The 23167-nt window shown below is 39.0% G+C and overlaps 2 protein-coding genes across 5 annotated transcripts in view; one reads left to right on the forward strand and one right to left on the reverse strand.

Annotated features, from left to right (window-relative positions):
* Positions 1-673: 673 nt before the first annotated feature.
* Positions 674-7211, reverse strand: MORN2 (MORN repeat containing 2). The gene is made up of 6 exons (XM_047782811.1): positions 6975-7211; positions 6739-6829; positions 3798-3848; positions 2727-2833; positions 1911-2047; positions 674-910 (listed from the first exon to the last, which is right to left on the reverse strand). Exons 1-6 carry the CDS (start codon positions 7209-7211, stop codon positions 808-810), a joined length of 726 nt encoding a protein of 241 aa, XP_047638767.1. The 3' UTR covers positions 674-807.
* DHX57 (DExH-box helicase 57) overlaps positions 6891-23167 on the forward strand; it is a 72325-nt gene continuing 56048 nt past the window's right edge. Inside the window, exons 1-4 of one of the 4 annotated variants that reach the window (XM_047782240.1) lie at positions 6891-6936; positions 16145-16362; positions 21624-21782; positions 22885-23070. In XM_047782240.1, coding sequence (XP_047638196.1) covers positions 16151-16362; positions 21624-21782; positions 22885-23070 — 557 coding nt within the window. In that variant the 5' untranslated portion in view covers positions 6891-6936; positions 16145-16150. Of the gene's footprint in view, positions 7197-16144; positions 16363-21623; positions 21783-22884; positions 23071-23167 lie in introns of those variants that run through there. The other 3 variants (XM_047782242.1, XM_047782239.1, XM_047782241.1) reach the window with 3 other exon arrangements.

Genomic DNA, 23167 nt, shown 5'->3' on the forward strand with positions numbered 1-23167 from the left:
GATTTCTAATTTCTCCACATCCTTCCCAATCTTTGTTATTCTGTCCTTTTCAATGTATACAAATCAGTGATTGTGACCTTACTGTAGGTTTAGTTTGCATTTCCCCAAAGAATAATGATGTGAACATCTTTTCATTGGCTTATCTGACATTTATATATTTTCTTCAAAGAAATGTCTATTCAAATCCTTTGCCCATTTTTACATTGGGCTGTCTATATGTTTATATGTAAGAGTACTGTATATATCCTGGAAACTAAACCTTTATCAGATATGTGTTTGCAGGAGTTCTCTCATGGCACTTTGTGTTAAGGATTTGTTGTCACTCCAGTAGCTTGGATCACTGCTCTGGCATAGATTTTCTAGACCCAGGAACTTGCACATGCCTTGGGCAAGGGCAAAACAAAACAAAAGATATATGATTTGCAAATATTTTCTCCCTTTCTGTGAAATGTCTTTTCATTTTCTTGATAGTTTCCTTTAACACAGAGATACACTTTTTAAAGACGATGAAACTTAGGCACAGGATTGGAAATTGACTTTGTCAAGATCTGAACAGTTCAGCTATATTTATTAAAATGAGCAAACTCCCAATTGAGTCTCAGTAAAAGGTATTTTTTCACATAATTTATTTTAAACTAATTATAAGATGATCAAAATAAAGTTCAAAAAGGCATAAGTGAGTGATGGTTTTATTGGCAAAATTATAATATGTAGGTAGTGTATGAAGTTATTTCAGATGACAGATTTAGTTGTTTTCCTTACAGCTAAAAGCTTGAATTACTACATTAAAAGATCACTGCAGAATATCTACATGTGCAGCTTTAGTCTTAGGCCTGGAGCAGCTTTGAAATGGAAGTTACCACACCATTCTAGTCCTTGGATATCAGTATATTGTCCTTCACCTTCCACCCTGAAACAGGAAAAAGAAAATCTGCTCATTAACCAAAACCAAATATTTGCAATCCAGATGTAAGACTGTCTAGTATATTATATACTATAGCTAAGGAATTGTATCTTTCCACTTTCAAACTTTGCTTTAAAACCTGGCATCCCACTTTAATATCCTACAAAAAATAGTATTATTACAAACAAATATTTTCATTATACAAATTTTGGTGTCTAAGATTTTAGGATCACAAATGCTTAGTTTACACAAAACCAACACAGTCAAAATATGAAAAGTTTATACTAGTTATCTTGATTAGTTCACTAATTTATTCGACAAATATTTATCAATGTTCAACTATGTCTGAGGTGCTATGCTTTAGGCTAGTGTTTTCTGGACTCCTTGGAGTGGTGAAAAAGCACTTCACATAACCAAACAGACATTTATCCCATGGGCTAGATTTTTCTCCCTTTATTAACTTCAGCAGAAAAAGTTTATATGTTGTCATCACAGATTTGGTTATTATTTGATTATTGTGATAACCACTTCACGATATATGTTAGTCAAACCATCATGCTGAACTCCTTGAAATTATACAGTGCTGAATGTGAATTATATCTCAAACTAGAAGAAAAAAATAAAATTTAAAACTAAAAAAAAAAAGTTTATTAAGACATTTCAAGTGAAAATAATTTCACACCTAAATTTTCCCAGTAATTGCAACAAGCTCTCCATTTCCAGTATGACTGCAGAAAGCTTTGTAGGAATAGAGGAGTCAAGATGAAATAAATGAAATATCTAATAGATTATCACCAAGAATGATATTTTCTTTTGGAGTTTCATGATGGCTTTAGCTTCTCTTTTTTTCTCCCTAAAATATAACCTAACAATTCTTCCAAAATACATTATAAACATATTTTAACTAAATACATTTAGTTAAATGAAATTTAGCATTAACTAAATTTTTAAGTAAATGTGCCTAAGAAGAATCTTTTACAGCTACAGTGACTTATTTTAAGCTTACCTATTTTCATTGAAATTTCCAGTGTACTTTGCCCCAGTTGGGAATGTATAAGTCCCCAATCCATGAAACATATTGTCCTTAAAGTGTCCTTCATACACTGCTCCTGAAAAATGTTCAAGTCTTCCAAAACCATTCATCTATTTGTAACAAAGGAAATGACCTCAGTAACTAACCTTCAGTTTCCCTAGAACACTTCAAAAATATACATATGTCTATCATCCACTTAGTCATTATTTACTCTATCATTGTATCACCCTTTATTTCCACAAAAATAAGACAACATTTTTATGCATCTCTCTGTGAAGCCCACCAAGTCAGTGAGTGTTCTGGGACACCTGATGATAATATCAGGTGTCCTCAAGATATCTTGAATATATCAAAAACCTTAAAGGACAACCAGTTTAGTTAGCCTAGGAAAGGCACAAAGAAATTTTGTTAAGAACAAGTATTTGTATTCAAGCAGACTCAAGAACATAGTTTGGTTTCATCACTTACTTGCTGGGTAGAAACCTCCTGATTTCCCTCAACTGTAAAACAGAAATATTAATGGTATCTAACTCATGAGGTTGCTATGAGGGTTAAATGAGAAAAAAGTATGTAATGAGTTTGGTTTGCTCAATGCATAGGAAATGAGAAAAATGATGATGATGGTACATAAGTTTAATGCTATTCATATGTGAATATATGTTAAATATAATCACTGTTATTTTTATTGTGCTGTCTACTCATATGTGTTTTTTGATTAATGGTGAAACTCCTGGAATCATTTAACCAATAGAGTTATTTATCCACTATCAGTGTTCAAAACAACAATACCTTGTCATCTTTCCAGCTTCCTGTGTAGACAATCCCATTAGGAGTGGTATGAATACCTATTCCATTTCTCTCAAAGACTCCAGAAGATGTTCTTGTACAGTCCCCATCTAAACAAGAGAGAAGGGCATTCCCCCTTTGGCACAGCAGAAACAAATCCAACTAGTATCCATGTGGATGCAGGTTCGACCTCTGGCCCTATTCAGTGGGCTGGGGATCTGGCATTGCCGTAAGCTCTGGTGTAGGTCACAGATACGGCTCAGACCTCACGTTGCTATGGCTGTGGTGTAGGCTGGCAGCTGCAGCTCCCATTCAACCCCTATCCTGGGAACTTCCAGATGTCCCAGGTGCGGCCCTAAAAAATAAATACATGAGTAAACAAGAGAGAAATCCTGAAGATTATAAATGAGAATGCTGTTTGACTAAGTAAGAAAGAATTTATGTTCAGGCTTTATCAGAACTGCATCCCTATGGGTCTCTTTGGCTCCCTAGCACTGAAACCAATGAGACTAGAAATGAGGAGCTCCATGGACCTAAAAGGTCTTGTAATCATTGAGACTCAAGGGCAGGAAGATTGACATATGGCTATGGGCCTCCCATAGGTTTCCAAGGCATACTATATACACTTAACATTAGAGTTTAGATTTAAAACCTGTGGAGTTCCTGTTGTGGCTCAGTGGTTAACGAACCCGACTAGCATCCATGAGGATGCAAGTTCAATCCCTGGCCTGGCTTAGTGGCTTAAGAATCTGGCATTGTCGTGAGCTGTGATGTAGGTTACAGCACAGCTTGGATCCAGAGTTGCTGTGGTTCTGGTGTAGGCCGACAGCTACAGCTCTGATTCGACCCCTAGCCTGGGAACCTCCGTATGCCACAGTTCAGCCTTAAAAAGACAAAAGACAAAAAAAAAAAATTAGATTTAAAACCTGTACATCTATTACTCTTTCTATGTTATTTATTTAATGGAGTTAATATCTCAATAGTAGTTTTAGAAAGTGTGACAGTCTTTGTTTTGTATTCTTAAGCTATTTAATTTTAGTCTCTATAGAAAAAGTAATTGAAATATATGCTTACCATACTTGTCCCCATTTGGAAATATAAAGTTTATCTTAAATACTTCTGGAGCTGTTTTAAAAGATTTCAGAAAAGTTATGTAAACTTAAATATTTTTACATCATAAAACCTATAACAAATGTGCTTAAAGAGCAAACCAAACAGACTCACTTTAAATGATCACAAGCATATCATGATTACTTGGCATTTCCATAGTCTAGTGTAGGGTCCTTAGGAAATAAATAATTCTATTTTCATTTGTTTGATTATTATGACAGCTTTATTAATATACAATTCACATACCACAAAAGTTACCCTTTAAAATTATACAAAATTATATTTGCTAGCGTACTCAGAATTGTTTGTCACCACAATTTAATTTTAGAATTTTTTTTTTCAGGGCCACATCTGCAGCATATGGAAATTCCCAGGCCAGGGGTTGAATTGGAACTGCCGCTGCTAGACGCCAAATCGGAGCCATGTCTGCGAACTACACCACAGCTCACTGCAATGCTGGATCCTTAACCCACTGAGTGAGGCCAGGGATCAAACCCAAATCTTCATGGATACCAGTCGGGTTCATTCCACTGAGCCACAATAGGAACTTTAATTTTAGAATATTTTAGTCACCTCCAAAAGAAATTCTGTACACATTAGCATTTACTCTCCATTACCCTAATTCCTAGCCCTCACCCCTTACCCCAGCCTCTGGCAATCACTAATCTAGTTTTTGTCTCTATGTGGTGGTGTATTCTAGACATTTCATAGAAATGGAATCACACAATATGTGGTCCTTTGTGATTAGCTTCTTTTACTTAGTTCAAGTTTCATCCATACTATAGTATGTATCAGTACTTCATCACTTTTTATTGCCAAATAGTCATTGTAGGGAGTTCCCATCATGGCTCAGTGGAAACGAATCTGACTAGTATCCATGAGGACGCAGGCTTAATCCCTGGCCTCGCTCAGTGAGTTAAGGATCCGGCATTGCAGTGAGCTGTGGTGTAGGTCGCAAATGCGGCTGGGATCTGGTGCTGCTGTGGCTATGGTGTAGGCAGCAGCTACAGCTCTGATTTGACCCATAGCCTGGGAACCTCCACATGCCGTGGCTGCAGTCCTAAAAAGACAAAACAAAAACAAATAGTCCATTATATGAAAATAACACATTTTGTTTATCCATTCATCAGTTGATGGACAGCTCAGTTGTTTCCAGTTTTGGCTGTTATGAAAAATGCTATGAACATTCATGTATAACTTTTTGTATGGACATATGTTTTTATTTCTCTCGGGTAGCCTGTGATTGTTGACTGTCTCACAGAAGTAAGATAGAATGAGCAATATCTGATTTGGCAGTAAGAGGAAATAGAATATTAAGAAAGATAGTTAAGTGAGGAGATGAAGAGATGTAGGGGAGGGAAGGGAGTCCAAACAGAGTGGGATTGGAGTGGAAACCAGGTTAAAAAAGGACAAATGAAAACCCCAGGCCTGGACGGTGGGGGTGGGGTGGGGTAGAATCTATGCCTCAGAGCCCTGGGATATTGAGTGGACTAAAACATTAGAAACTTATTTTTTTCAATACTGAAGAAAACATATGCAGAAAAGATAAGTAAACTATAACTTCTAGGACAATACTACAAGAATGTTACTCAAAGTGTGGCCCATGCATCAGAATCATCCGGGATGCTTTACAAGTTCCTAAGCCCTGCTCCACCCTACTGAATCAGAATCTGTATGCATGGGACAAGAGAACTGATTTGTTCTTTCTTTCTTTTCTTTTTACCACAGGACCTGAGGCATATGGAATTTCCCAGGCTAGGGGTCATATTGGAGCTGCAGCTGCCAGCCTACACCACAGCCACAGCAACACCAGATCCGAGCTGCATCTGCAACCTACACTACAGCTCATGGCAACTCCGGATCCTTAACCCACTGAGCGAGGCCAGGGATCAAACCCACATTCTCAGGGACACTATGTTGGATTCTTAAACTGCTGAGCCACAACGGGAACTCCTGATAAGTGATGTTTTTAATTTAAAAATTAATGTGAGTGCCCGTTGAGAAAGGCTAGAAGCTCATCCCCTCTGAGGAAGAGTTAATAAACACAATAGACATAAGACTTTGTAATACTATAACATAATCAGAGAGAAAGGGAAGGTATAGCAGCCTTGAGAAAGGAGCAGATGCTCATGAAAAAAATATTCAATTAGCAATCTAGGAAACAATAATGTAGTTGTTGATATTAAACGCCTTAGGAGGGCTGAATAGCAGAATGAATACCATAGAAAAGTAAATTAGCGAACTGGAATACAAGGTTGAAAATTTTTCCCAGAAAGAGGCATAAAGAAAAACAGAGAAATCACCTGACAAGGCTTTTCATATCTCTCCTCACCCCCAGATTCTTCTAGGAGCCCCCCTAACACTCTGGGCCTGTTCCTACGGTAGTATTAGGGTTCTATGAAAATAACGTTTTAGTGCCCGGGTCTCTTCGCACACCCTACTCCTCTGGGTCAGGATCAGGGATTTCTCACCCTACTGTTCAGCTCTGTGCTTAGTACTTACAGGTGGAAACTGAAAGTCTAGTGAATGCGTGGCACTTGGGAGGATTCGCTAAATGCTTACTTAGCAGAGCACTAAACATATTCGTACAAGAAACCGAACTGTTTACAATTACCCTTAAATGGTTTCACATTCGAAATTTTGGAATGTTGGAGCTAGCGGAAGGGAACCTAAGAGATCGAGACCATCTGGCCAGAGAGGAAACAGAAATCAGAGAGGCTGGCACTTGCCTAAGATGTCACAACAGCCAAATGAGAATCCAGGTCTCCAGATTCCCACACCAGGAGCTCGCCATGCCCCCACCTCACCCGCACTGTAGCCGCTCAGGAAATAGGTCACATTCAGTGCGAGTTCTACCTAAAGGGGCTCTTTTCCGTCCGGGGCGTTGGGAGGATAGGACACTCACTTGACACAGAGGTGCTGGAGAGATTCTCAGGACTCTGCGATTCCCCTTGGGCCGCCAGCTCGGTGGCCCAGCACTGATTGCGACTCGGTTGCTAGGGCGACCAGGCACCTCTCACCCGGAAGTGAATATGTAGGTTGAGCCAATCAGAAGGCGCCAGGGCTTTGCTGCTGCAGCTGGGCGGCCGCGCAGCCACACCAGGTGAGGTCCCAGTGGGTGGCGGCGGCTCAGTGGTGGGCCTCCTGGCGGCTGGGCTTTAGGTCCTGACAGCCGCCCCGGGAAGCAGCGCTGCGAGCCCAGGACGGCTTCCCCTTCCGCGAACGAGGAATGTATGGCCGTGTGCGTGGTCTCTTCTTCTCCCTGGTTGTCAGTGTGCCGACCCTTCTACGGCTTCCGTCTCCCGGAGCGGTCAGGATCTGAGGATCCTCCCGGCCCGGTGGGATCCAGCCTAACTGGGGCCGGTGAGTCTGCAGCATCAGGATCCAACCTGGGACTGGGCCAGGCGGGGGTGGGCAGCTGGGGTTGTTCACGCTCAGGCTGGGGGCGGGGGAGGTGAATTCATGTTCCGAGCAGGATAAAGGGGATTGGAGGGGCTCATGCCCCGTTTCCTGTCTCTGTCTCTAGTTTGTGGCTCTTTGGGGGAGAGGATTGGCTACGAAGTATGCTGGAATAAAGGTACCGAGTCAGAGTATCTGTAAGGAGCTGTATGTATGGAGTCAGTCAAAGATTTGCCTGGGCAGGGAGTGGTGTGTAGTCAGTTTTCAGTGCCTTGTTTGGTGATTCTGTTCTTGGCAGCCAAACCTGTGTGTGAAGCAAAGGATACTTTTTCCAGACAAACTTAGGTTCCTGTGTTCACGGTGAACAAAGATAGTTGGAATCTTCCCAAGCTAAATGGATTTATGATGCTTTGGCATCTTATGGCCCTACCTGGCCAGGAAGAAGCTCCCATTCCCAGGGATAGCTAATTAACAAATAACCTGTGGGCACACCTTCAAATGCAAACCAACCAATCCTGCATCCTTACTTCCACCCACTTTGTCTAACCACCAAGCCAAATAGTTCCCTTGCCCTAAATCAGCCCTGGGCCAGGTACCAGGCAACTAGGGACAGTTCCTAAGCCTTAGAGTTTGTAGGAATTACTCAAACTAGCTAATTCTAAACTGTTTACCCCGCCCTGCCTCACCTTTCCCTTGGAAACCCCAAGAAAGGCAGTGGCCTGTGCCTTCCCCTTGTTCCTTTCTGCCTCCTGACCCACCGTGGCATGGCATGCCTCTCCTTTCTAGAGGAGCTGTAAGTAACATTAAACTTTTCTTTCATTGTATTGATCTCTCTGTGTTGGCACCCAGTCACCTTTATAAATTAAACCCAGGCACAAATCAAAGGGGGGCTGGCTTAATGTTAAATTTTGAATTGAAGATACACGGTACATGTTTGTGGGGAGTAAGAAAGAGGTATGGGAAAAGAAATTTCAGCTTTGGAGTCTTTTTCTTTTTTTCTTTCTTTTTTTCTTTTTTTACAGCCACACCTGCAGTATATGAAAGTTCCCAGGCTAGGGGTGGAATTGGAGCTGCAGCTGCTGGCCTATGCCCACAGCCACAGTAACACCAGATCTCAGCTACATCTGCAACTATTCTGCAGCAAGACCAGATCCTTAACCCGCTGAGCAAGGCCAAGGATCGAAACTGCATCCTCATGAATACTAGTCTGATTCTTAACCCACTAAGCTGCAACAGGAACTCCTGGAGTCAAATAGATTGTTTCAGACCCTGGCTCCAGACTTTGGTTCTATTGTTGGTGACATTATACAAGTCCTATAATTTATCTGTACTCTAGTCTCCTCCTGTATAAAACTTAGAAAATAATATTTACGTTATATGTGTTTTAGAGAATTAAATGAGATAATCTTATCTTTCCCCTCAATACAGACTTGTATATCCAACTACCTTCTACATATGTCCATTTGAGTATCTAAAAGGTATCTCAAATGTAACATCCATTCTGATCTTTTGACTCTTTCCCTATCTTTCCTACCCAATATTCCCATTCTGATCACATGGCTGAGTACAGAACCCCTATTCACCTAGCTAATCTAGGCTCTAAAATCTTACAGTCATTCTAGACACTTCTTTCTCATACCTTTCATCTAATTCATCTACCTTTAAAATATGTGGAGAATCTATGACCACCCTTCAGCTCCACTTGCTCCCATCCTAGTCCAGCCCACTATTTTTGTTTTTGTTTTGTTTTTAATCTCCAGCTTGAATAATCTCGGTAGTTTACTAACTGGCCTCCTGGTTCTCCTTACCTCCATACAGTCTTTTTATTCTCACGTGGCAGCTAGAGTAATCGTTTTAAAACATAAGTTGGTCATATCATGCTTTTCCACTGCTCTTCAGTGACTTTCTATATATTTAGAATAAAACTCAAAGTTCTTCCCAGGACTTACGTGGCCCTCTCCACTGTCTGATCTGACCTCATCTCCTTTCCTCACTGCATTGCAGACCCACCAGACTGCTTTCTGTTCACTCAACCCAGTGCATTGAAGATGTTCTGGGCTTGGCTCCTCTTTTATCTATTATCGCATTTGTTTAGAATGTTCTTTTCACAAATATTTAATGACTTATTTTCTCAATATGTTCAGGTATCTGTTCAGATATGATCTCAGAGAGATGACCACTCTTACCTGACTGCTCTATTTAAAATAACAGACTCAGGAGTTCCTGTCGTGTTTCAGTGGTTAACAAATCTGACTAGGAACCATGAGGTTGCAGGTTCAATCACTGGCCTTGCTCGGTGGGTTAAGGATCCAGCATTGTCATGAGCTGTGTTGTAGGTCGCAGATGCAGCTCGGATCCCACGTTGCTGTGGCTCTGGCGTAGGCCAGCAGCTACAACTCGGATTAGACCCCTAGCCTGGGAACCTCCATATGCTGCAGGTGCAGCCCTAGAAAAGGCAAAACAAACAAACAAACAAACAAACAAAAAAACAGACTCAGTTTTTCTTTTTCTTCATAGAGCACTTAACAGATATTGTATATTTATTTGTTTATTTTCTGTCTACCCTCTAGAAGGTAAGCTTCACAAGGAGGAATTTTGTCTTTGCTGTTGTATCCCTAGGATCTGGCACATAATTAGTGCTCAGTAAATATTTTTGGAATGAATGAATAAATTAATCTCCATTTTCACATCAGTCATTTATTCAAGCTTCAGTCATTCCTCAGATACATGTTGAATTCCTACTACATGCCAGGCACTGTATCAGAGGTATGATAGTAGTCAAAATAGATATGACCCTTGCCTTCATAGAGCTTTCTGAGAGGAGGAGTTAGGTGATAAACATAGGAGAAACAGTAAATATGTGTAATTATGAAGGATTTTGAAGAATGGAGTATCAAGAGAACTAGTTTAATTTCTATATATCTGTGATTTTCCAATTATTTTCCTGCTTATATTTTTGTTGGGTAGAGTGTTCCATAGATGTCTCTTAGATCTAGTTGATTTATACTGTGTTTCAGGTCTGCTGTTTCCTTCCTGATCTTCTGTCTAGTTGTTTACCAATTTTGAAAGTGGGTATTGAAGTTTCCTACTGTTATTATGCATTGTCTATTTCTGTGTTCATTTCTGTCAGTTGCTTCATGTATTTTGGTGCTCTGTTATGAAGTGCTTATATGTTTATAACTTATATCTTCTTGATGGATTGACTCTTATCATTATGAGCTATCCTTTATCTCTATTAGACACATTTGCTTTATAGTCTATTTTGTCTGATATTAGCATAGCCACTCCAGCTTTCTTGTGGTTGTTGTTTGCATGATTTATCTTTCCATCCTTTTACTTTTCACCTATTTATAGCTTTGAATTTAAAGAGAGAGATAGGAGTTCCTGTCATGGCTCAGTGGTTAACGAATCCGACTAGGTACCATGAGGTTGCGGGTTCGATCCCTGACCTTGCTTAGTGGGTTGAGGATCCGACGTTGCCGTTGCCATAAGCTGTGGTGTAGGTCTCAGACACGGCTTGGATCCCGCGTTGCTGTGACTGTGGTGTAGGCCAGCGGCTACAGCTCTGATTAGACCCCTAGCCTGGGAACCTCCGTATGCCTCAGGATCGGCCTTAGAAACGGCAAAAAAAAAAAAAAAAGTGACAGATAGACAGCATATAGTTGCATCATGTTTTTTATACAGGCTGATACTTTGTCTTTCGATTGAATTGTTTACCCATTCAGATTTAATGTTATTATTGATATCATGGTATTTACATTTGCCTTTCTACTTTTTGTTGTTTATATGTCTCATATCTGTTTTATTTCTGTATTTCTACTTTACTGCTTCCTTTTGTTTAAAGTCATTAAATGAATATTTTGTAATGCAGTATTTTAATGTCTTTAATTATTTTTTTGCCTTTTTTTGAGTTTTTGTGTTTTTTGTGACCTCTCTAGTGTTTATCATATACATCTTAACATCAGAATCAGTCTCACATTTATACTAGTTCAATTTCAGTAATATATAGAAATATTACTCTCATAAAGCTGTATTCCTTTCCTCTCCATTTTTTTTTTTTTTTGGCTTTTTGCCATTTCTAAGGCCGCTCCCTCGGCGTATGGAGGTTCCTAGGCTAGGGGTCGAATCAGAGCTGTAGCCTCTGGCCTACGCCACAGCCACAGCAACACCAGATCCGAGCTGCGTCTGTAACCTACACCACAGCTCACGGCAACGCCAGATCCTTAACCCACTGAGCAAGGCCAGTGGTCGAACCCGCAACCTCATGGTTCCTAGTTGGATTCATTAACCACTATACAATTGTTATAGTATAATATATATGTATAATAATATAATACATTGTTATAGTTAGTATTTTACTATCAGTAGTCATTTTCTTATCTCAGTACAGCCATGATCCCACTAACATGCATTATGCAGTTATTAGCAAATACATTACATTTCTATATATTATAAGCCCAATGTTATATCATATATCTATTACTTTATACAATTGCTTTTAAAAATTGGTTATGAGAAGAAAGGAGAAACTGTGCATGTATACTTTTTTTTTTTGTTATTGCATAATTACCTTTACTGATGCTCCTTTTTTATGTGGATTCTAATTGTCATTGAGTGTCACTTACTTTAGCTAGAAAAACTTCCTTTTGTATTTTTTTGTAAATCAGGTCTGCTATCAACAGATTCTCTGATTTTATCTAGGGAAGTTTTAACTTCACCTTCATTCTTGAAAGATAGCTTTACTGGATATAGGATTTTTTTTTTTTTTTTTTTAGGGGTACGCCTGTGGCATATGGAAGTTCCCAGTCCAGGGGTTGAGTCGGAGCTGCAGCTGCCAGCCTATGTCACAGCATAGCAACATGGGATTCAAGCCACATTGGCAACCTACACCACAGCTCCCGGCAACACCAGATCTTTAATACACGGAGTGGGGCCAGGGATTGAATCCCCGTCCATGTGGATACTGCTAGTCCAGTTCGTTGCCACTGAACCACAACGAAAACTTGTGGATATAGGCCTCTTGATTGACAGTTGTTTCTTTGAGTATTTTGAATATGTTTTGTCACTGCCTTCTAGTCTTCATTGTTTCTGCTAGAAGGTCAGCTATTAACCTTATTGGAGTTACACTTGTAAGTAGCAAGTAGTTTTTCTCTTACTGCTTTCAAGATTTCTCCTTATCTTTAACTTTCAGCATTTTTAGTGTAATGTGTCTATTTATGGATCTCTTTGTGTTTATTCTTCTTGGAGTCTTTTGAGCTTCCTGGATGTGTAGGTTATTGTCTTTCAATAAATTTGAGAAATGTTCTGCCATTATTTCTTTGAATATTATTTCTGTTCTTTTTTATTCTCTCTCTTCTGTCCTTCTGGTGCTCCTATAGTGCATACTAATAACTTTGGACTTAGTTTGGGTATAGTTAGTTTGGCTTAGTTTGGCTTCATTTGTCTTTTTTTCCTAGTTCCTTGAGGTGTAAACTTAGGTTGAGATGCTTTTTTTTCTTAATGTAGTCGTTTATTGCTATAAACTTCTTTTAGAATATCTTTTGCTGCATCCCATAAGTTTTGGTGTGTTGTATTCCCACTTTCAATTATTTCAAGATATTTTAAAATTTTTTTTTTTGTCTTTTGTCTTTTTTGTTGTTGTTGTTGTTGTTGTTGCTATTTCTTGGGCCGCTCCCGCGGCATATGGAGGTTCCCAGGCTAGGGGTTGAATCGGAGCTGTAGCCACCCGCCTACACCAGAGCCACAGCAACTCGGGATCCGAGCCGCGTCTGCAACCTACACCACAGCTCACGGCAATGCCGGATCGTTAACCCACTGAGCAAGGGCAGGGACCGAACCCGCAACCTCATGGTTCCTAGTCGGATTCGTTAACCACTGCGCCACAACGGGAACTCCTATTTCAAGATATTTTTAAATTTACCTTTTGATTTCGTCTTTGACCCATTGGTTGTTCAGGAAGATGTTATTTAATTTCCACATATTTATGAGTTTTCCAGTTTTCATTCTGGTATTGATTTCTAATTTCATACCATTATGGTCAGAAAAGATACTTGATCTGATTTCAGTCTTCTTAAATTTGTTAAGACTTGCTTTATGGCCTGGCATATGATCTGTCCTGGAGAATGTTCCATGTGCACTTGAGAAGAATGTATATTTTGCTGCTGGTGGGTGGAATGTTCTGTGTATATCTGTTAGATCTATTTGGTTTAAACTGTAGTTCAAGTACATTGTTTCTTTACTTATTTTCTGTCTGGAGAGTCAGAAACCCAGGGGTTTTAAGTCCTCTATTATTATTGTAATCCTGTCTATTTCTCTCTTCAGTTAATTACCTTAATATTTTGTGGCCATCCCCATAGCACATGGAAGTTTCCAGGCCAGGGACTGAATCTGCACTGCAGCAGCAACCTGAGCCACTGCAGTGACAATGCCAGATCCTTAACCTATTGCCCCACAAGGGAACTCCTAATTGCGTTAATATTTGCTTATTATATTTAGGTAATCTAATGTTGGGTACATAAAAATTTAGAATTGTTAGATTCTTTTGATGAATTAACTCCGTTTTCTTTATATAACGATCTTTGTCTCTTGTTACTGTAATTGACGTAAAAGTCTATTTTGTCTGAAGAAAGTATAGCTACCCCTCCTCTCTTTTGATTTCCATGTACACAGTATATCTTTTCCATCCCATCACTTTCAGTCTATGTGTGTCTTCAAAGCTGAAGTGATTCAATTGTAGGCAGCATATGTTGGGTTTGTTTTTATATCCATTCAGACATTCTATGTTTTGGGTTTTTGTTTTGTTTTGTTGTCTTTTTAGGACCACACTTGTGGTGTATGGAGGTTCCCAGGCTTGGGGTTGAATTGGAGCAGTAGCCACTAGCCTATACCACAACCACAGCAACATGGCATCCAAGCCACGTCTGTGACCTACACCACAGCTCATAGAAATGCTGGATCATTAACCCATTGAGTGAGGCCAGGGATCAAACCTTTGTCCTCATGGCTGCTAGTCAGATTCATTTCCACTGAGCTACGACAGGAACTCTATTCTATGGGTTTGTGTTTTTTTTTAATTCTAGGTTTTTTTATTTTTTTTTCATTCTCTGTTTTTTGTTTTTTGAGAGTTTCGTCTATTTATATTTAAAATAATTATTGATAGGTAAGGGCTTACTGTTTCCATTTTGTTCATTATTCCCAGTTTCTTTGAGCTCCTTTGTTCCTTTTTCCTCTCTTGCTGTTTTCCTTTGTGATTTAATGATTTTCTTCCTTCCTTTCATCTTTCTTTCTTTCCTTCCTTCTTTCTTTCTTTCTTTCTTTCTTTCTTTCTTTCTTTCTTTCTTTTTTCCTTTCTTTGTCTTTCTTAGGGCTGCACCTGTGGGGGTCAAATCAGAGCTGTAGCTGCTGGCCTACACCACAGCCACAGCAATGGTACATCTGAGGCCTGTCTGTGACCTACGCCACAGCTCATGGCAACCCTGGATCTTTAACCCACTGAGCAAGGCCAGGAATTGAACCTGTGGCCTCATGGATGCTTGTCAGATTCATTACCACTGAGCCATAACAGGAACTCCATAATTTGATGATTTTCTATAGGTGGTACACTTTGATTCCTTTTTCATTATCTTTTATGCATCCACTATAGATGTTTGCTTTGTAGTTATCATGAGGCTTACATAAAATATCTTTTAGCTATAATGCTCTGCTTGAAGCTAATAACAGCTTAACTTCAATTACATGCAAAACCTCTACACTTTTATTCCCCCCAGGCAACTCTGAGCCAGAGCTGTGTTTCTAAAAGTGTATATGTAAATATAAATTTTGTTTATCAAATTATGTGTTAAATACATTAAGGAGTTCCCTGGTGGCTCAGTGGGTTAAGGATCCAGCATTGTCACTGCTGTGGCTTGGGTTGCTGCTGTGGCACAAGTTCAGTCCCTGGCCTGGAAACCCCTATATGCTGCATGTGCAGCCAAAAGAAAGAAAGAAAGAAAGAAAGCATCTCTTTTCAGCTAGAGTTTTAATTAATTAATTAATTTTATTTTTATTTATTTATTTATTTTTTCCCTTTAGGGCCATACCTGCAGTGGAAGTTCCCAGGCTAGAAGCTGAATTGGAGCTACAGCTGCCGGCCTACACCACAGCCACAGCAACGCAGGATCCAAGCTGTGTCTGTGACCTGCACTCCTATAATGCTGAATCCTTAACCCACTGAGCGAGGCCAGGGATCAAGCCCGCAACCTCATGGATCCTAGTCGGGTTCGTTAACCACTTAGCCATGTAGGGAACCCCCTCAACTAGAGTTTTTTAAAACCCTATACCAGACCTATCCAAATCAGAGTATAGGATTGGGCCTAGGCATGTGTGTTTTGAAACTTCTCCACGTGTTTCTGATACACATCCTTGTTAAGAAATCTGTGTCAGAGAAAGTCACTAAATGTTAATCTTGAGGGGAATGTGCTTGTAAATATTTTGTGAAGCAGTTGAAACTTGTTTCCCCTAAATTGCGCCCCCTTTTGGCCATGCTTATAGCATGTAAAGGTTCTGTGTCCAAGAATTGAACCTATGCCCCAGCAGTGACAATGCTGAATCCTTAACCCACTTCACCACCATGGATGTCCTAAATTGACCCTTTTAAAGTGTACATTTTCCTTTTTTTCTTTAAAATAGACTGTATCTATAACTTTGACAAACAAAGGATTTTTATACTTGTCAGGGTTTTTATTTTTTTAACTTTTTAATTTTTTGTCTGTGCCCCCAACATATGGAAGTTCCCAGGCTAGGGATCATACCTGCACCATAGCAGCAACCTGAGCCATTGCAGTGACAACAGCAAATCCCTAACCCACTGTACCACAAAAGAATTTGGTACTTATCAAGTTTTATAATGTCTGTATCACTTTTTTCTCCTGCAGGTGAAAATGAGTTCTTCAGTAAGAAGAAAAGGCAAGCCAGGCAAAGGAGGTGGAAAAGGGTCTTCCAGAGGAGGAAGAGGAGGCAGAAGTCATGCTAGTAAATCTCACGGGGGTGGCAGTGGTGGCAGTGGCATTGGTGGCAATAGAAAGGCGTCAAGTAGAATTTGGGATGATGGCGATGACTTCTGTATCTTCAGTGAATCAAGGCGCTCATCCAGGTCATTACACTTTTTGAATATTCAAATATGGAAACAGTATCAGTTGCTAATCTATGGAACAAGATGGCTAAGAGAAGAGGGAAAATGCCAAGTAATTTTGATCAAGTTAATTGTTCCTGTTGTTTTAAAACTTTATAGTCCCCTTCTTTGTAAACTTTCCTAAAGGCATGATGGCAAATAACAGTTATTTTTTTCTTTGGAGCAGAGGTGGAACTCTGAAGTTAACTTTAATTTCTGCATGACTCTGAATTGAGCATAATATTGTTATTGTAACCAATATTACTAGGAAAGTAAATATTGGAAATGATGAAAGTGAAGAAAATTATTTTAAGTATTTCTTAGGTCTTGTAGTTTGAAGGTCCCAAAATGAGACCTGACTGTACTCTGTCTAGTTGATGAATTATCTGTTTTCCAACGAGATCAGCCAGATCTTCACTAGAGCTTCATGTGATGATCAGTGACAGATGTCATAGCCAGGTTTCTCTGAGATTCAGCTTTTAGTTAGTTAATAAATTCTGATAATTTTAACGAATATTTATTGAAAGTAAAAGATTTTACTGCTAAGTGTTATGCAGTATAAATATAAAATTCTTAAACTACACTGTGAGCTGTTTACTGGAATTTTTGGAGATGGAGAGACTTTTTTAAAGGTACATGTCCACACGCATACATATACACACTCTTCTGTGGGGATATTTCTCAAACTATATTAGTTAGGAAGGAATATAGATGAGTCCTAAAGCTTAATTGCATCAAATATGCCTTTAATTTAAATGAATTAACTATTTGCATTCAGAAAAAAAATAAAAATAGTGTTTAGGTAGTTTGAATTTGCCATTAAATGGTCTAGGCCCCTTAGTGAGCAAGATACGGAGAGAGGAATGTGCTAGTCCCTTATTCAGTCTCAGTTCCCAAGTGCATTTTGTAGTTTAAGACTCTTGATACACTGAATATGTAATTTTACAGTTAAAATAATATGTTTCTCATACATGGTCTCTACTATAACTAAATAGTTTATTTGGCATGCAACCAGAGAATCTACTTTTTTTTCCATTCTAAATGAAAGACGCGGTAGTTCTTGTTGTGGCTAGTATCCATGAGGATGTGGGTTTGATCCCTGGCCCTGCTCAGTGGGTTAAGGATCTGGCATTGCTGTGATGTAGGTCACAGACGTAGCTTGGATCTGGTGTTGCTGTGGCAGTGGCTCAGGCCAGTGGCTATAGCTCTGATTTGACCTCTAGCCCAGGAATTTCATACGCCACCAGTACAGCCTTAAAAAACAAAAAAAACCTTAGAAATTAAAAAAAAAAAAGAGAGAGAGAAAATGGTCACTTTAGACATACTGAGAGCTCATATATCAGTCTCAAATTGGACACCTTTTAAGAAATCTTCTAGAATAATTTAAACCTTAGCTGCTGACTTTAGAACTTAACTGCTGAGTTGGATGTAGTTTCATTTTTTCTGAAAACATTGATTTTATAGGTTTTTAGAATATTAGATATTCATTCATGCAGCAAATGTTCACTTAGTGCCTACTATGCACCAGACACTGTTTTAGGGGCCAGGATTACAGCAATGAATAAAATACTGTCCTTGTCTTCATAGAAGGAGGTTTGAGGTATAAAGACCATAAGCAAAGGTAGAATAATATGTCAGGTGGTAAGTGCTATAGGGAAAAATAAAGGAGGGATGGAAAATACCAAAACAGATTGCTGATGTTTTTCAAATATTTGGTGTTTTCTATAGAGTGATCAGAGAAGACTTATCTAATGAGGTGTCATGTGAGCAGGAATAAATTGAAAGTGAAGGAGTAAGCTGTGAAGCTATCTGATGGAAGAACATTCAAGGCAGAGGGAATAGCAACTGCACAGTTTCTAAGGAGGGAGTGGCTTTGAAGATTTAGGAAATAGCGACGAAGCCATGTGGCTAGCATGGATGGGTAAGAAGAGATAGACAGTTAGATTTGAGAGGCTCCACTGTATAGGACTTCATATACCACCATAAGGACTTTGGCTTTTGCTTTGAGTAAGTTGGGAAGCCACTGAAGAGTTTGAGGCAAGAGTGTGTGACATCAATCACTCTGGCCAGAGTTACAGCTATTCAGCATATCCCTTTATGTGAATTAGACAAAGGTGTCCCTTTCTCTGGGCAGTTATAGCTCTAGGATGCCTGTCTTGACAAACGGAGTACTACGACTAGATTTTAGCTCTTGTCATCCCCTCCCTCCCAACTTCAGGAGCCTTTGCACAATGTACAGTCTGCACACTCATAGACGGTAGCCCTGCCTCAGTGTGTTGTGTGGCGAATAGACTACCAGGGAACATCAGATAGAAGCAGGAAGAACAGTTAGAAGGTACTCTCCAAGGGGAAAAGTCATGGACAATTAATAATCCCTAAGTCTGGAACTCAAGAAAAAGATCTGGACTAGAGAAGTCAATGTGTGAGTTCTCCATAAATGGAACTGCTATTTAAAGCTGTGGGACTGGATGCCACAGTACATAGGGAAGAGGTCTTAACTTTTGAGCCCTGAGCCCTCTAGGCTTTTCTTTTTCTTCTTCTTTTTTTTTTTTTGTCTTTTTTGGGCCTCACCCACAGCATATGTCAGTTCCCAGGCTAGGGGGTTGAATCGGAGCTGTAGACACCGGCTTACGCCACAGCCACAGCAATGCCAGATTTGAGCCACGTCTGCAACGTACACCATAGCTCATGGCAACACTGGATCTTTAACCCACCAAGCGAGGCCAGGGATTGAACCTGTGTCCTCATGAATACTAGTCAAGATTTGTTTCTGCTGAGCCATGATGGGAACTCTAGGAGTGTGATTCCTAGAAGTCAAAGTAAAAGTATTTAGGGGAGTATCCAATCAGATTGAATCGTATACTTAAAGGGATACACAAGTTGTATAAAAAATGCTTCTGATAGGTCAAGGAAAATGTGTTCTGACAATTGCCCACTAGATGTGGCAATGTGTATAGTATGGATAACCTTCACGGGAGCTGTTTGGTTTGGTATGGTTGGTGTGAAGGAAACCTTGATTGGAGTGTGCTTCAGAGACCAGAAGAAAGAAAGTGGAGATAAAGACAGTGATTTAGATAACCCTTTTGAGGAGTTTTGCCATACAGGGCAGAGGAGCGGGGAGAGATAGGACAACAACTTGAGGGGGATGTGCAGTCAAAGGAAGGACTTTATTTATTTATTTATTTAAGGTGGTAGATGTTATATGGCGCGTCTCTATGCTGATGGGAGCAATCCAAAGGAGAATGAAGAACTGATGATGTAGCGGGAGATAAGTGCTGGAATGATTTCTTTGAGGCAGTTAAAGAGATCGGTATACAGTGTACAAACAGAGGGACTGACTTTAGGATCCTTGGTTACAATGAGGAAGATGAAGTCCAGGGGTATACAGATAAGTGGTAGATGAGATAGGAGCATAGGCAAGTTCTTCCCCCACTCTCTGTTTTGTTTTGTTGTTTTAAACTGATCATGAGGAAGTAGTCAAGACAAACCCAAATTGTGGGAATTGCTGTGAGACAGCTGGCCTGAGGGTTTCAAAAAAGCCAGTGTCAGGAAATAGGTTGGGGAACTATTCTAAATTAAAGGAGTTTGAAAAAAAGATAACTAAATGTCATTTTTAATTAGATACACAATCATAAAACCTGAAGACATGATTGAGTCAGTTGGAAGTTTGAATATGGATTATATTTTAGATGATATCAATATAAAGTATCTTGTATTATGGTTATATAAAAGTATATTTCTCTTAGGAAATGACATACTGAAGAATTTAAGAAGTATTTATGAAGTAATATGATGTCTGCAGCTTATATTCAAATGGTTCAATAGAACATGCATATACATATATGGGGGAGCACATGTACAGACATATATATGGGTATATAGAGAGAAAAGGAAGATCAGGGCATAATAACTGTGCACATACATATAAGTATGGCAGATGTTAACAACTGATAAATCTAGATAGTGTTCATTTCTATAGATTAAAATCTTTTTGAAACAAAAAGGGGAAATGACGGATTTGGGATAACATTTCTTTTCAGAAGTTGCAACTAAACGGTTAAAAACTACAATCTTTTCTATTTTCTCCTTTGCTACCCAGTTTTGCAAGTGTTCATGTGTGGTTCTTTTCAAAGTCTCAATAATATGTTGGATTTTAAATAGAGAGAAAATTTCTACCATTTCCTTGGATTTGTGAAAATAGATAATGAAATGTGCCAAGTGGAGAAAAGAATTTAGTGAGTGAAGTTAACCTTTAGAACTAATTATTGTTTTAAATATTTTAAAATGTCCCTAAAAAAGTCTAAATTCCAAAAATGAAAGATTATTGAAATAAATTCTAGTATCTCTATATCTATGTGTAACCATTAAAAAATTATGTTGTAGGAAAATATTTAATTTGGAAGAAATGCCAGTTTTATTTTGATAACAATATAAAAGATTATGTACGCTGTACAGTTTTATTAAAAATGTGTATGAGGAGTTCCTGTTGTGGCTGAGCAGTAAGGAACCTGACTAGTAGCCATGAGGATGAGAGTTTGATCCCTGGCCTTGCTCAGTGGGTTAAGGATCTGGCGTTGCCATGAGCTGTGGTGTAGGTCGAAGACTCGGCTCAGATCTGGCATTACTGTGGCTGTGGTGTAGACTGACAGCTGCAGCTCAGATTTGACCCCTAGCCCGGGAACTTCCCTATGCTGCAAGTGCGGCCCTAGAAAGCAAAAACAAATCAAAACAAAAAGTATATGAAGAAGAATTATGTAACTTACGATGACTTCTCTTTTCTGCTTTGTTCTTTACTTTTCTACAGTGAACATGTATTATTATTATGTTTATAATCAGGAAATAATGATTTAGATAAACATTTCCAAAATAGGGCCTAATCTTCACAAGACAGGACTCTTGGTTGCTTTCAGATCACATACCTCAAATAAAATGAAATATATTATGTTTGTATGTAGCATATTTCTTTTGAAAGTCCTCTAGTACAGGAGTTACAGCATTGCTTTCTCCAGAGGATTCTTAAGTTAGTGTCATGAGATTTAGTGATCAAGAATCTGGTCAGGTTTTTTCCCTAGCAGTTTCAATATAATGAAGTTTAGTATATATTGTAGAAAATAGAGAATTTCTTCACATTCATTGTCATCCTTTGTAGATACTTGACAGTCCAGTCATGTTGTATGTATTTGGGGAGTGTCAAAGTTCTGATCGCAGGTAAATGTATAATTTTGTTCTTGTGTCCTTTGCAGACCCACTAACAGTAGCATGAGAAAAGGAGAGGCACGTCCCAAATGGAAGCCCGAAGCCAAAGTGCCCCTTCAGACTCTACATATGACTACTGAGAATCAAGAAAAAGTGAAAGCTCTTCTTCGAGACCTGCAAGAACAAGATGCAGATGCTGGATCTGAGTAAATCATTTTATTTGAGTAAATTGTTATATTGAGGAAGATGAATTGGCAGTGTGAGGGTCCTGTGTGTCTTTGGAATACTATATTCATACTGATCCTGTTGTGGCTGTATAACTAGTTGAAAGTGACCCGGGGAAATACAAAAATAATTATATCAGCAACATTTTTAGAGTGAGTTTGTTTTGCATATCTGTGAGCAGTAGTACAGATCACCTTTTCATCTTTATTTTTTCTAGGACAATGCTAATATGGATTGAGTAATTGCTTAATTGCTTAAGGTTATCTTAACCTTCTAGATGAAACCTTGTAGTGACCAAGCAGAGGTATTCTTCTAGGAGCAAGTATTGAATGATCAGATGACGTCTTATGCTTACACTTCTCATGATCATCTGCCTAAGTGAAAGATTTTTTTTTAAGTCTTTTGTCTGTTTTGCTTTATGATTTCATTGGAGAAGTTGATTCTTTCCATTTGCCAGAATTAATGACTGGTCAGTCATGAATAGCTCAGTTTCTATCATACCTACAAGATGCTTGCCTGTCTTAGATTTAGGAAAGGTGGTCATGCAGCAAAGCCAAAAAAAAAAAAAATATATATACACACACACACACACACATATATACACACACATACACATATATATATATATATATCTCGATGGTTTTTGTGAATGAGGAGAGAGAGAGCATAGCCAAGGCTTCTTGTGGTTCAGAACATAGGCTCTGGGGTAGACGTCCTTGGTTAAAATCTCTAGTTGTGCTTTACCAAATAACCTTTGGCAGTTACTAATCTCCTCTAAGTTTTAGTTGATCATCTGGAAAAAAAAAAAAATGAGATTCCAGTAGTATCTTGCTGGGTTATTGGGAAGATTTTCAAAGAGTTAGTACATATAAAACATTTAATGTAGTACTCGGCAGGTAATAAATACTCTTAATTACCAAGATATTAAATTAATAGTCAATAAAAAATTAAATCAGTGACTGAAGAGCGGTCAGGATCCTATATTCTTTGGCTCCTTGAATTAATCCTTAAGACTCTTACAAAATTTTTCTTTGAAATAAGAAGGAATTAATAGATAATATATGAAAATGTTACTTTTGCCAGAAGAGGCATTTCTGGGGAGGAAGAAGATGATGAGCCTGATTGTGATGATGAGCAGTACTGGTCAGCTGGACGAGAAGCTTCCCTTGTTCCCGATGCTGATCCTTTGGAATGTGCTGGCTCAGGCCTGGTGGAGCCTCCTAATCCAGAATTTACAGTCTCGACATTTGCAGTGCAAAAGCTTTCCAGGTTTGCCTTTATCATTTATGGGAGAATTGAAGGAAAATGACAATTGCATTAGAAACACAACTACCTTTCCTTGAATACTTTCCCGTTGTGTGGGTTC

The sequence above is a fragment of the Phacochoerus africanus genome, chromosome 5 (assembly GCF_016906955.1).
Source record: "Phacochoerus africanus isolate WHEZ1 chromosome 5, ROS_Pafr_v1, whole genome shotgun sequence".
Lineage (NCBI taxonomy): Eukaryota > Metazoa > Chordata > Mammalia > Artiodactyla > Suidae > Phacochoerus > Phacochoerus africanus.